This window comes from Pieris brassicae, chromosome 10, assembly GCF_905147105.1.
Source record: "Pieris brassicae chromosome 10, ilPieBrab1.1, whole genome shotgun sequence".
Taxonomy (NCBI): domain Eukaryota; kingdom Metazoa; phylum Arthropoda; class Insecta; order Lepidoptera; family Pieridae; genus Pieris; species Pieris brassicae.
The window spans coordinates 11,376,166-11,391,620 of record NC_059674.1 but is presented as its reverse complement, the minus strand read 5'-3'; the positions used below and the strand labels follow the sequence as shown (position 1 = coordinate 11,391,620).

The window sequence follows — 15,455 nt, the reverse complement described above, 5'->3', positions numbered from 1 at the left end:
CTCATAGCCATTAAAGCTACTCATAATGCACTACTTAAGTTTTCAAAAGTAGATGCGTAATTTATGGATTACAAACCAATAATTTGCTATACAAAGTCGAGGAAAATTTGAATTAAATCATTTAAAATTGCTCTTAGTTCAGAGATAATGGATGCTTTGTTGAACGATTAAGGATTTTTTAGATCTTCAAATGAGTAATTTTTAAATTTGGAACATTTTGCATTCAACGTGCTTTTTTGTGTCTTCTAATGAGTTATTTTTAAATTTAGAATATTTCTCATTCAGCGTGGAAAGCTTGCGTGAACAAGTATCGTGCTTTATGCCTATATTAGATTGTTTTAAACGCATTAAGATTTGTTTTTATTAAAATTAATTAAATTTGTTTTAGTTTTTTAATCCAATATCATTGACTAACTTTATAAAGAAAAATGATAGCTCTTAGATCTAGAGTTCATTTAGACATTTAAAACAGGCTTAAGATTAGAATTTAAGTAGACTTGATAACTACACCAATCAGTAACCAGAGTAACTATGAAAAAACACGTCGTAGTTCGAGGAACCCCTTTTTTCATAATTTCCTCTGAAATTGTCAAAAGCAAGGAAACTGCACGTACGATTCGAGCGAGACAGCCAATTAGAAACACTTTTTTATTAACTCATCCAATTTGATTTTCTTGTCTCCTAACCAACAAAAAAGTCGCACGACAACTCTCCACGACTTTAGGCTGATGACTCTCGAACTAATCGGTTAGTACGATTATGTGAATCCTAAATCGTTTTCACTTCTTAATGTGATTTTTAAAATGATAATTTCGTTTTTACATTTAAAATAGGAATTAAAGCAATTTCAATTTATTGGTGGCATTATTGTGAGTAGAGTTTTGTTAGTCTTTCAAAGTAAACTAAGTCATTTGGTATTTGATGTTCTTATGTTTAGAAGAGATATCCTCTGGCCTAAACGGGCAGTGTTGGCCCGTGGCAATAGTGGCTTCAGCGTACGACTCTCATCCCTGAGGTCATAGGGTCGATCCCCAGCTATGCACTAATGGACTTTCTTTCGCATTTAACATTCGCTCGAACAGTGAAGGAAAACATCGTGAGGAAACCGGCTTGCCTTAGACCCAAAAAGTTGACGGCATGTGTCAAGCACAGAAGGCTGATCACCTACTTGCCTATTAGATTAACAGAATATTCCTACATAAATCGTTCTGCTTTATACCAAAAGCATAATATACTACGTTATATATAATCCTAATTTGACACTTAAACGAATCTGGCATTATCATTCAAAAGTAAATTCCAATGTAATATTTAATAAAGTCAACATACTTTTCTAAGTGAAGTATATTTCTACATTGGGTCGCCTGGTTGAGATGAGGTTATCAATCACAATTTTACGATCCATGACATCGCAAATCCATGTATCACGAGTTTCGAAGGTACTCAACGTTCGTATCATAACGGTGTTGCCATCAATAAATTTCTCCAATGCACGTAGTAAATCTCGATTTAGTTCCGTATGTCGAGAACCCATGGGGACGTGAAAATTATATTTCTATAATAATATCTCAACTGAATCTAGAACGTAGTTCTTAAGTATAGTTACTAACAAGTTAATATATCAGTTTTCCTTTATATATATGTAACGAAATCATTATTTTTTTATATTGTTAATTATCATGTGTCAAAACTGATGTTTTCATTTCATTGTAATATTGAGAGCTGGATAATCTGTGAAAAGACGCAAGTTTTGACTTTAACAGGTTTACTGTCGACAGTAAGACGGAAAGCTCTACACATTCACAGTCTACAAGTGGTCTGTTTACAGGAACAACTTCTAGGCTTTGTGCATTGTGGATGTACTCGCGGACTTGACAAGACATCACTATGAACCTAAAAAGTTAGTTTAGGTTAGAACCATAAACTTACTCGCCGAGACACCAAACAGCTACTGAGAGCGAATGTGTACACGGTGTTCTTGCCTCACTCTTTAGATCAGTGTTCCCCACCTTTGTCTTTCTAAAATTCTAACATGTATGTAACATATGTAACCTATATAATTATTAGGTCCATATATATGAAATTGGCGTATTTCGTACTGGCCACTTTAATCACGATGTTCTCCCCTTTGGTAAGGAATTCCAAATTCAAATTTGTACAGCTATTTACTCATGTATTTGTGCTTCGATGACCGTCATTCATTTGTTTTTTTTCTTCTCTTTTTCTTCTGTTTTTTTCTGTTTGCGTCACTCATTTTACAAAATGGAAAACTTAAAGTATCGCATTATTTACAAGTACGAGTTCCGCCGTGGCACTAGTGCTGCGGAAACGACTCGAAGGGTGAATGATGTGTATGGCGGTCATGTTGCAAAAGAAAACACAGTTCGTTTTTGGTTCCAACGTTTTCGTTCTGGAAATTTCGACCTGCAGAACAAGCCCCGTGGACGGCCTGAGAGCCAAGTTCATAATGAAGTATTGAAGGCTATTGTGGAAGCGGATCCATCGCAAACCACCTCCGAGTTAGCTGCAGGCTGCGGTGTTAGTGATAAAACTGTTTTAATTCACTTCAAGCAAATTGGGAAGATTAAAAAGCTTGAAAGGTGGGTACCTCACGAATTGACTGAAGCAAACCAGCAAACGCGCGTCGACTGCTGCGTTACATTACTGTACCGGCACAATAATGAAGGTATTTTAAACCGAATCATTACCCTTGATGAAAAAAGGATTCTTTACGACAATCGCTCAGCGCAATGGTTGGATCCTGACCAGCCAGCCAAATCCTGCCCCAAGCGAAAATTAAGCCCAAAAAAGTTACGTTTTTGGTGGACTAGTGCCGGTGTTGTTCATTGCAGTTTTCTCAAATCTGGCCTATTACGGCTGATGTCTATTGTCAGCAATTGCAATCCATGATGGAAAAGCCAGCGGCTAAACAACCTAGGCTGGTCAATCGCTCTACGCCACTGCTACTTCACGACAACGCTAGACCACACACTGCACAACAGACGGCTACCAAATTAGAAGAGCTTCAATTGGAATGTCTAAGACATCCTCCGTACTCCCCGGACCTTGCTCTAACAGATAACAATTTTATTCGAAATTTGGACAACTTCTTGCAAGGGATAAAATTTAACTATGATGGGGCAGTCCAAATCGCCTTCACAGATTTTATTGATTCCCGTCCGACTGGTTTTTTTAGTAAAGGGATCAATGAACTACCTATGAGATGGCAAAAGTGCATAGAAAACAATGGTTCATACTTTGATTAATTAAATATATTATATTTAAAAATATTCGACTTTTTGTTCCTCCCATACAAAACGCCAATTTCATATGTAAGAACCTCATATTAATATAAAAAAATGAAATTGTTAACTTAAGAAACTTAAATAGTAGGTTTTAGGAAGATATCACTAGGAAGTTTGTGACTAAACACAGTAAGTTAATTTTGAAAACATATAATGTAAAGTTGAAATTTAAATTCCAAATAATTTTAATAATTTTTAATAGAAATACTGATTTGGTATTAGCCTCACGTTGCTCCTAAGCTTGTTCCAAGTCAAAAGGATGTCTTTGTGCAATTCATTGCTACACGAGATTATTTGCGTGTAGTAAAACCGTTACAAATGCCTTGTCTATAATTAGGACAACAAGTTACAACTGAAATTACGATTGATGACTTAGAATAAAGCGAGGCCAATAAAAAACCGAAACACATATTGAGTGCGAACATAATAAGGTATTCGGAAGTTCGCAAAAACTATATCTTCATTTCGTATTGCGGCTGAGAAAATAAATATAATTTATTTTAACAGTGATGGAAATAACGTGGTTTGAAATAGAAACATTTCATGTATGGAGTCTTATGAAATAAACATATTGCAAAGCAGTCGCAACAAAAGTGAACAATGCACCTGCATCACTTATCACTTGATAAGTGAGCGGTTTTGGTTATAACAACCCATCGTATAACAGTTAATTAACTGCTTAGAAATTACTATGGGACACAGAATACTTATGTGAGATTCATGAACGAGACTTACTACTTACTGCTAAGTTTGAGTCCCTCCGACATACGTTAATATGTATTGGTTTTTGACAGACAAAAGTCCGAATTCCTTTGTAATACACAAGTATAGTTCCTTAAAACCAAAGTAAACGGGTAAGCAGAAAACATCAAGTCTCGAAGCCCTACTCCGATCTAGATGAAATCTCTTAAATTCCTCATTCCCGTTAACTGTATACGCTCAGTACGCTGACAAACAATCTGAAGATATGAAGAGCGCAAGCGATATTATTTCTTAAGGCTTCATTTTAAAGGATTAGCATTAAGAAATAATACAGTATTCTACGACATCGACATCTATTTACTTTAACTATTAAAATGCAGTAAGTACAGTTCCATTTTTTCCGTGCATTTTTTATATGATTCATTACCTAATTACACTAGGTATTATTAATAGAATTTGTTCTATTACAGTATCCGGCAGTCGAAACTGTGCCATGAACAATGGGCATGCTATTACTTCATTAGAGTCTCGTGTAGACTATGAAGTAAAGATAATTCACAGAGTTTGGTTTATTTGACATATTAATTATTGTTTTAATTTTTGTTTCTTTTTTGTGTATTTAAATTGCTCAATCTTCACTAAACTTATTTTTAATGTAATCATTAATATACTTTATTAAAATTCTATGTATACATACATGTGTTCTTTACTAAAAGCGAAAACGAAAACCATATTTTGACACGCGTACGACGACGAGTATAAGAATTATTTAAGAGGATTAACAGGCAACATTTTTCTGAAGCTATCTATGGGTTGTTAATCTGAGCTGTATCGAACTAAATTCCAATGTTTTAAAATCCAAAGACTACAAGTATTATTGGTACTGGTATTATTACCAAGCGTAAGGTTATTATTATAAAAAAAATATTTTTACCTAGGTTGTAAACGGAAATTATAGGAAATATTTACTTTTTCGTATTGACCGTAATAATTAAGCGTCTTCTTCATCATTTTTATCCATAGACAATTTTGCTGAAGAAATATTATTTTGGCGGATTGATACAAAGTTAACATAAAAAACCCTACTGAGGTAGTACAAGGCGACATATAGATGTTATTATTACATAATTATATATTATTTTGATTACTTTTAAGGAATTTTGATTGTTGAATACTAAACTGTAACTATGTATTTTATGACTAAGTACTTGAAGAATTATAAACTTCACCCATTTTTTGAACTCGGACAAATAACAGGTGCAGTAGTGTAGGTTGTAATGATATTAATAGGCCTGTCACGCATATATAATTTACTTAAAATAATCTATTCGTTATTTCGCTTGCGTGATACATCCTAATGATGAACATTCGTTAGTTAATGATAACAATTTGGGAACGCGAGCCGAAAAATATAACCGTTTAGAACCACGCCCCGAATCTCTTCATTGTTTTTTTGTTAGAGTTAAAAAACATAGATTTTTCAAATATATTTAGAAATACACTTTTTACTCAATACTTGGCTATTAAAGGATTATTTTTTGCTGTCAGCGTGTACGCATCAGTAGTTCGACCAGTATATTAACATAAACATCGCAGGCCTGTATATGGGAACCGCGAGATACCTAGGGACAATGTAAAAAGCATTTCAATTTGTAAATTCTTAATATGCTTGCTGTTTTGTACAACGGACAGTACGGACTGCGATTAGTTTTTTTGCAATTCATTTATTTATTTCGTTTGACTACTTAAGATGCAAGCATACTTCCCCTCTCAGTTAGGCGTGAGATGGGAATTATTACATATTTAATGAATTTAGTTACAGGTAAAGTTGACTATCCTCAGTTACTAAGTAAAGTGTGTCCCCGTGTGTATAACCTTTTAAACATATCTTAGAGTCTAGTCTTAGGAGACTTTAGGTCCTAACCTAAAGTCCTCACTAATTACAGAGGGAACAGGTTATTAGTTAGGGTGGCGGGTAAGTTAACCAAATTTAAGAGTGTGGTGTCAGCGTGGAGAGCTCTGACATCTAAGTTCCTCAATGGAATAAATAATGATTTATAAGTGTATAAGTTATACAACCCTAAGTGTTTCTCAGCTAATTTTTAGTTAGTAATTTGCTTTCTTTTGTATATAGATAATTGGATTAAAATGATTTTATTCTTAACAATCAAATAATTATTTAGTACTTCATTATTTGTATAGATTTGTTTAATGGCGTAAAACGAACTTTATATTTGGTACGTAAGTTAGTTATATAAGCTGTAAATCTGCCTCAATACATCAAATAAAATAAAAATATATCTAATGTTTTGATCTTTTGGTGGCCAAATACTTATTATGAATGTCATTTACCAATCTGATATTACTCATAAAATCAAAAATATCGTAAATTTTACAGACTTCTCCGCTTACTATTAAGGGGTATAATAATTAATTCATTATAATAATTATACTTAATAGAAACTAAATCAGTTTGATTGCAATGTTTCATTTATTATATACGTGGAAAGGAAAACAATCCAGCAGGCAGTGCTCCAGTGCATGATGGCTACGTTAGGAGGCGACATCGACCGCCTTTAATACTCGTACTAAATCTAACCTCTCGTACACATGACACAATGTATGAAATTATTTATGAACAGCATAGATTAACAGACGTTTTTAATTGTCCGTTGAGTGAACTGACTAAAGGTCTGCTTCATGTCATACTGTAAGAAAAAGTAATTACTTTTTGTAAATATTTTAGTCTATTGCTGTGTACGAGTTGTTTTGTGTGTATGAATTTGTTTGTGTAATTATAGCTTATTTTTTAATAAATTTTTTTCATGACAGCGTGAAATTTGATAGAAAAAGACCAGAGAGTTCTAAACATAGTTAATATTAATACTCTTATTGATTGAAATTGAAAAAAAAGATGCATTTAAAACTTTTCCTAGTCAGCTATGTACCATCAATACATATTAAAACAATTAAGATACAGCAGTTGGCGTTATATAACCTATCATATAATTTCTCGGAAGAGGGCTCGACACAGCAAGTCAGGATGTTGACACAAGTTTTTTAAGCTTCAATTAAGTTGGATATAAGCTTCTAATGAGTTGGCATTTACATTAAAATGAATTATCTACCTTATAAGGGACGTGGTCTAGCTTAGAAATACATTTAATAATATAACTTCTAAACAAAGTTTCTACAACATCAAAGTTGTTCTAATGTTTACCTATATAAGTTTCTCTTTGTTACAATAATAATAAATAATTTGTGCGTTTGACAATAATATTCAGTGACCGACTTAATTTTAGAGTCATTTTATTTAATAATATAATATTTAGATTTCTGTTACTTAAAGTAGTATTCAAGAGGCTATATCGAATTTTAGTCTCTTGAATACTACGAGCTCGATATTTGAAATCCAATACGTTTTTGACATTCGGGATTCGTTTATTGCCAGTTCTTCTCTTTCTTGACTTACTTAAGTGAAAACTCTGAACTTTACCTTTAGTGTTCTTTAATTTTCTCTCATTTTCCGCTCGTAATAGATCCATTTCTAGCACCCATTGCGATGTATCTTGTCCTTCTTTTTTTTTTAATCGTAATAGTATTTACCGAGCTATGTTCAGAGTTTTGAACAAAAGCTGAATTTTTATATGAGAATATATCTATTTAAGTAGTAGCAAGAATTTTTTAATTTGTAGAAATTATATTTCATCCACGGTTTTATATATGTAGAACGTTTATTTATTTCCGAGCCGTTAACATCACGCCCTTAAAATTTTGGGGCAAGATATTATGGCATCATCCTGGCATCGCATGACTTCACACAGAAATTCTAGGGCGCGGTAGTGACATTTAAGAAACGTGACTAGAGACTTCCCGACTCTATGGAACAGCCTTTGCCAAGAAAAAGATTACCTTTTAAACAGGCTCGTCTCGACTTAACTGATAAGAATTTAATTCAAGAGCTAGGTCAGAAAATTTAAAAAAATAGTTTTGGATACAATAATTACGACGAAATTACGTATATACGTACGTACATACACTAATAATATACTAACGGCTCTACAAGGCTATACTTTTAAATGTATTAAATATTATTAAAGCCTTTGTTACTGAAGGATGTAGCACGAATATAGCATTCTAATGATGAAAGTATTTTACGATTTAGCCCAGTTATTCTTTACACATATATAAAAATAAAATGATTCTTCTTTGTAATATTAGTATATTAAGGTTCAAAATATTAATTAAATACTGTAACACTAAAATACGTACTTAAAGGTATGGATTTCGTATTGTAATAAAATTATACAAAAAAATTATGATTAATAAATAAAAATGAATTGCAAAATATGTTGCTAAGCGATAAACTTGAAGACGGCGGGACCAATTCAATTAGAATTCTGAGGGAAAATTATTATTTTATTATTATTTGCCGGAATAGTGAACATAGCAAAATGTTCCATATGTAATGTAGCAACGAAAAATATTGTAAAAGCATCATATTAAAGCGAAACGAAGTTCGCGGGGGCAACAGCATGTTATTTATTCAAAAAACTTTCCAAAAATACTAAATTACTTTCCAAAATTTGGATAGTCGTTAAAGCCTGATCTATGGACCATTTAAATAAACCACATATGCATTCAAAAAGCTATATCAAAATTAAATTTGCTATTATTATTAAGGAACCGATAACCCAATCCTTAAACGGGCATTCTTTCAAATATATCTTAGTCAGCGAAACATTAATATTTAATACAACGATTTTGTTACATTTTTTTTAATCTAAATTGGTACCGTTGCAAACTGTAGGCGGGAGTGTCATTTTTATTATCAACTTATTGTAGTTCGATGACATTATAAAATGTATTTTACATATTTGGTGAAATATATTAAGTTTTTAAGAAATCTTTGCTAGTGGTTAAATATGTTTTATATTTTTCGGTATTTAAATGATAAGGGTAATATAATAAAAGTAATATATGTGTGTGTATATGTGAAATTGTAAATTTTTTCTCATTAATTTTCTTTATTCGAAAAATACTTCCAAAATTTCTTCGAAAACGATATATTTAAATAGATTGCAAAATTATTTTCAACTTAGACGGTAAAACGTCTACTATGAGTCTTAGTAAATGTCCTAAGGCCCATAAAGGAGTCACGACTGGACTACGACAGGTTCGGTCAATAACCCGTAGACAATGGGAACAAGGAAGAAAAACAGATTTTGTTATTACAAGAGACTTAATTGGCGGTGGTTTATCTTGGAAGTCACGTTATTACGTGAAGTGAAAACACTTATAAAACTATCTGGACTGCAAATCCTACTATTTGTTGGTGAATTATGAAATAGACATTTGAATTTGAGTTATTTACTAAGTCAACAAAAAGTTACAAGTTAACGAAAAATTTATCATCAACTACAAATAATCTAATATTATTAATAAATAGTGGTATGGTAAAGCTAACCGCTTAGAAAGTTTGCCTCCAGTGCTTTCTATGAAGTATCGATAGGCAATCTCGTTTGCCGTGAAATCTTTTCTCTATGGTTAGCTATTATCCCGAATCTTAGAAAGTTAGTAATCTAGACTTTCTAGAGAGCTAGGTTGTCGTATAAGATTTGGATTTTTTTTATAAGATGACATAACATACCTATACCGATATATCAACTAATTATTATATCAGTCATGTCGTAAAAGTAACGTTTCGTACATAATCATAATCATATCATAATCGAAAGCCTCAAATTTATATTTTGTCCCAAGCTATTTCTGGTCCAATTTTTCAAGGCAAGGATGAAAAGCCTAGCTCGACAATTGATATGCAAAACCTTACGTACCTAACTTTAGCAAACGTACTAGCGCTTACATAAAATATAATTAAAGATGAAAATACATTTTGGCGCTATAATCATACCCACAATGCATAGAGCTTTTAGCATCTATACATGTAAATACATAAAGCGGAATCATCGAGTAAGGAAATGCGCAAAATGAGCGCGCACGTGCCCTCTAGCGGTAGTCACCTCACGGCACAAATGCATCTCCATAAATAAATACATTTATTTGTCTGCGCTGTCTTTGAACAATGGAACTTTATTTATCAGATTTGACCAAATTCCGATTGAGTGAAGATATAGCGCCCTTCTTGAACCTCAATGTCATAATATAGGTCAGGAAAATGGTCACGTGACAAAGCGTGAGCTAATCTCATTCCTATTAGAAATTGGTTTAGCGTTAGCGGGTCACGGCTGGAAGTGACTTTGTCTTAAGCCCCTGTTGTTGACTACAGATAATAAACGAACTTTGTATAATATAATTCAAACAGATATTTATAACGTTTTAGTATTCCAGTATTCAATATAATGTGGTTTCCAAAATACCTTTATGACCTTTTGAGCCTTGTCTTAAGTCTATAAAATTGGCACAGAACGTTATTTATGTATTATTTTACGCGTTCCTTTATAGTAGGTATACCGTATACGGTATAGGAGAACTTTTCATAAGTAAAATATAATATATGTGTTGATGTGTTAAAAACAGCACCTGAATAGCTGTGTGTAATCAATTTTAATACTTAAATATTGAAATAGTGATGACAGATTTTTATAAAGTTTTGATTTACTCAACAGAATATTAAGACAAAAATATAACAAGTTTAGCAACTTAGAAAACTGTTTATGTAATCGCGCATATCCTTTTCTTTATTGATCATGATTACATGGACCTAAGTTACATCAGACATATGCAAATTAGTCTTCCTAGGTAATGTATATTATCATAGATTAAGGCAGAACCTCTGGCATTATCCTACTATTATCTTTCATTAAAGTTGTTATTACAATAGCTGATTTATATTTCCGATATCCCCACGGGCACATATTTCGGTCTTGACCATATCTTTGGACTCCGTGTGGTCCTCGGAGACCCCAACATCTCAGGTAAATTGTAGCACAGCACTACTGAACTTTACTCGTAGCATAATTGGTATTAAACACTTTAAAAATTAATTTCTAATAAAAATTGCTTACAGCCATAGACTAGAGTAGAGAACTCTAGTCTGTGGCTGCACGGTGACTGTTTTGGCGCCAATTTGTTTAGTTCTACTGTAATTCATAGATACAAAATAACTTCAGGAAATGTTGAATGCGCAGTCTAAGCGGATTAAATTATACTTCAAATGACGTTTCATATGGTATGGGAAAAGCACTTTAAGCTTAGCTTTTTTGGCAATGATGGTACAGCGTCCTTTAGCACAACGTTGTCGTCGAGAGAATAACAAAGTTGTATGAAAATATATTAACGTGCTGAAAGGGTTTGAAAACTATATGAACATTCATTGACCTGGTGTTTGTTTTTGTATCGTGATATACAGGCCAATTACATTTAAAAAAATTAAATTGATTTTTTTTTTTAAATTAAGTAATTTTCAACAATAAATACTTATACTACCACTAAAAATGTTTAGAAAATTAAAAACGCCTTAATGTAGAAAGTTGCCAATACTTTTATAGGTTTCCGAAGTAATCTCCGTTCCTCTCTACACATCGACGGATTCGATGGAACCACTGAGAAAACCAGTGGGCCCATTCTTCCTTAGGAATCTCTTCTATGGCTTTTCGTATGCTTTCACCGCATCTTCAGGGCTCGTAAAGCGAATACCTCGAAAATAATAAATAATAAGTAAATATAATAATTTAGTTTTTTGATATAAATATTTGGTATAAAAATACAAAGCTTCCTGACGCGTAAATGTTCGTGTAATATTTTTTGAACTTGACTCATGCCAATGCCTGCACTCTCTTTTCTTTCTCTATCATGCGTGCACAGCACTGATGTTATCTTCAGTAGTCGCTGTTAAAGGATGTCTGTCACGCGGAGTAAGCCCACATAAGTTGTTGAGTAAGCCCACAACGAAAGTAATAATAAATCATTGACCGAAAATGTTCTCGCGTTAGGTTCATTTTCACGTGTAACAAGAGATTTGCCGCCAATTCTCAAAAACAAATGACAAATGAATGTAATATACTACATTAGGTTACCAAATAGTTCTAAAATTGAAATTCAAAAAAAGATTTCATCAGTAATGTTTCTAACTGGTCAGTTCTAAACATTTTCAGTGTTACCCACGTAAAAAAAAGAATCAATTTCATAAGCTGCACAAATAACTATTTAATTTTGTTGCAATGTCAAAAAAATTTATTGGAACTCGGTACAAATAGTTTATATAAAAGGTAGAACTCAAGTCCATGTCGAAGTCGATAAAAGCTAATTTAGATGCATCCAGAGCGTGGTCACAAATAGTTTCTTGCTAAGTGGAGCGACATTATTTCAGATAGCATCAAATTTTATGACAATCGTTAAACTCTTAAGTTTATCCGATGCAATTACCGATCACATTTTACATATTTTTTACATTAGTGTTAATATTCTTGAATAAACTAAGGTCTTTATAGCGTCTTTGAGCAGTGTTGGCCTAGTGGCTCGGCGTGCGACTATGACGACGACTACGACTTAGACACACAATTCGACTGGGTGTGTCAGGCACAGGAGACTGATCACCTACTAGCCTATTAGATTTACAAATTATCATGAAACAGTTACAAAATATAGACCTAAAAAGGTTTTAGCACCAATGATTTTTTTATTTTGTTTATGTTAATTTATATTTAATGAAAACTGGATAGTTTTTTATTAACTTCTAAATTGTCTTTAGGTTAAGTCAGCGTGATAAAAGGGTAGCGCTACAACCAAGTATTGGCCTCAGATCTGTCTATTTCGTGATAATTTTATTCGATACAAGAAGACCTCGATTTTTGGTATTGAATGCCCATAAAGATGTCTATTAATTTCTAGGTTAGGTAGGTTCTAAACGATGTTCTCGCAAACGGTTTTGACTGTTGTATATATAGTCCTATTGTTTCTATTTAAATACATTAAATAGAAACAATATGAAAATTCTAGGCCAATCCGCGTTCCAATTTTATTCTAATACCGGAAACCAATAATTCAATATAATGATAAACTTCCTTTTTGCTTTTCCCACAGACTTATTGTAATAGAAAGTCCGGCCGCAATTGGCGCAATTGATAATATAGAGAATTAAATTTCTAAGCCAAAACAAATCTTGTAAACAAAACTTTTTAGTTTCTAACTAAAATAGATTTTGTTTTTGAGTTTAAGTGCGTAATTGATGAAACAGTTCTACATAATATTATCAATGTGACTATTAGGTAATGAAATGATTTAAGTCTCTGTCTACAGTCTCTTAATCGGTTCTTTTCCCGACAAAATCGTTTCGTCAAATCATAAAATCAATTAAATACAGATATAACCAGCAGTGTATGCTTACTGTCAGTGAGATGATTGAAAGCTGTGACGTCATCGTTGAGCCGCTGCATGCGCTGGAGTTTTGTGTTGAGATCTCTGGTGTGTAGGAACAGGAATAAGGTACATGATACGGCCACGAGCGCTATGAGTTCACTCGTTCTGAAACAAAAACATTCGTGGTTAAGCCTTTGATTCATAACTTTATTGAAATTAAATAATCTTATTAATAAACGTACCATAATCCTCGATTAATTATTGGTTTCTCTCGGTCATATATTCTCATTAACACGAGACATAAGCATAATAGGGCATTAGTTATTTTAAGGTTAGCATTAAGAAATTGTATTGGTACAATAATATTTATAGATGATCACAGAATTCTCGTGACCAGAAAAGACGTCTAAAAATTTAAAGTTAGATTAATAATATTTTAATCTAGTCTAAACTAATAAGCGAATGATAGCGCCCCGGCTCGCCTATGAATATTGTAAATAAAAATATAACCGATGCAGCCGGGGTATCCCGCCTTGCGACGCGTAGCCCGCCATTGGCGAACTAGTAAATTAATAAAATGTATCTTGTTTTTATTTTGGAAAAAAATGTGAGATAAAAAGTCCCTGGACACTATGGCAGGGGCGGGGCGAAACACGTCGGATTTCTTCAAGTCAATGCAGCGCTTTGGAATCCTATTAATTTCAAAACTAGGCGCGAGAAATAAAACGCAAGCAAGAGCTTCGTTCGAAAATGTATGTAGAATATCGGTTTTCGATATAACAAATAAAATACAGCAATAAACAATAAATTGAGGACTCAATATAACAGAAAATTAGCTCGAGACGCTCTAGCCCGTTCTCAAGATCCAAATGATATATACGTTTCAAATTGGTATGCCTTTGATGCCATACAGACATGTTCATTCGGTAAGTTGTATTCCTATAAAAAGTATATTCAAAACAAATTACTTACTGTCACGGAAATTATACAAGTGGCCTAAATCGTAATTAAGTTAAGGTATTAAAATAGTTTACTTAAAATATATGCTATTGCCCAATTTAGGAATGTGACCTTTGAAAGACAAATTTAATTCATGACTTCATAAATTGTGTAAGTTAATATTATTAATTAATCTATTAATAACAGTATTATAGAGACAGGTATTATAAACTTACACCCATATTCATAAAAATCTGTGTAATTGCACTATCTTAACAAAACTATTTTTTTCTCTCTTTTTGTCACATTGTGTTTATGTTGTGATATTAAGAGACAGATAAGCACTTTAGTTAAAACTGTACAATTACACTCATTTAGTTGTTAATAATTGTAGTGATTTCAATATACATAATTGTATTACTTATTTTATTATATACAATAATTGCAATTCCAGTGAATTTATAAAAAAAGTAAGTAATTATATATGTTTTTCTAATACTTGGGTGTGATTGTGGTATGTTTTTTTTTGACAAGATCCGACACTACAATTAATGGAGTTTTTACTCGTTTAATATTTTTTTGGAATGTAAACAATATATTTCACATTTCAGTTACCATAATCCATTAATAACAAAAATATAAAATAACGATAACAATAATAGTAATAATTCGATTACAATTAATGGAACTCAGTAATAATCTTAGTTAGGTAACATGAAATTATTGTATTATTTGTATTCATGTCTATGATAATAAAAGCCTTTATACTAAACTTTATATTTTTTAACTTCTCTTAACCAATTTCTGTATAGTTTCATATAGTAGATCATTTTTCGAAAAATAAGGTCATAAAGAAGTTTCACTTCTTACGTGTGTACATGCACACATTTTTTTTTATAGAATTTGATTTGATTATTTAATAGTCTTCGAGAGCGATACAACGATTATCTTTAACCGTTTGTCTTTCATCAGCATAAAATTTCTAAAAATTCCTATGAATTATTAGTTATTATTAATTATTATTCCTATTATTAAAATTTTAAAATATGATATGTACAAAAATAGTAAGAATCAGTAACAGATAGAAATGATTTACAAAAAAAGCCATTGGGCTCATATTTTTTTTGTCAATGTATCATTATCATCGTGACGGTTACTCAAGTAGTTGTTATACAATATGCAAACTAA

At 32.2% G+C, this 15,455-nt stretch overlaps 1 protein-coding gene across 1 annotated transcript in view; it reads right to left on the bottom strand.

Moving 5' to 3' along the window:
* The window catches only part of LOC123715485 (heparan sulfate 2-O-sulfotransferase pipe), a 66,748-nt gene that overhangs the window by 14,114 nt on the left and 37,179 nt on the right, over nucleotides 1–15,455 (bottom strand). The window contains exon 3 of the mRNA XM_045670508.1: nucleotides 13,357–13,493. Within this exon, the coding sequence (XP_045526464.1) occupies nucleotides 13,357–13,493 (137 nt within the window). The remainder of the gene's footprint in view (nucleotides 1–13,356; nucleotides 13,494–15,455) is intronic.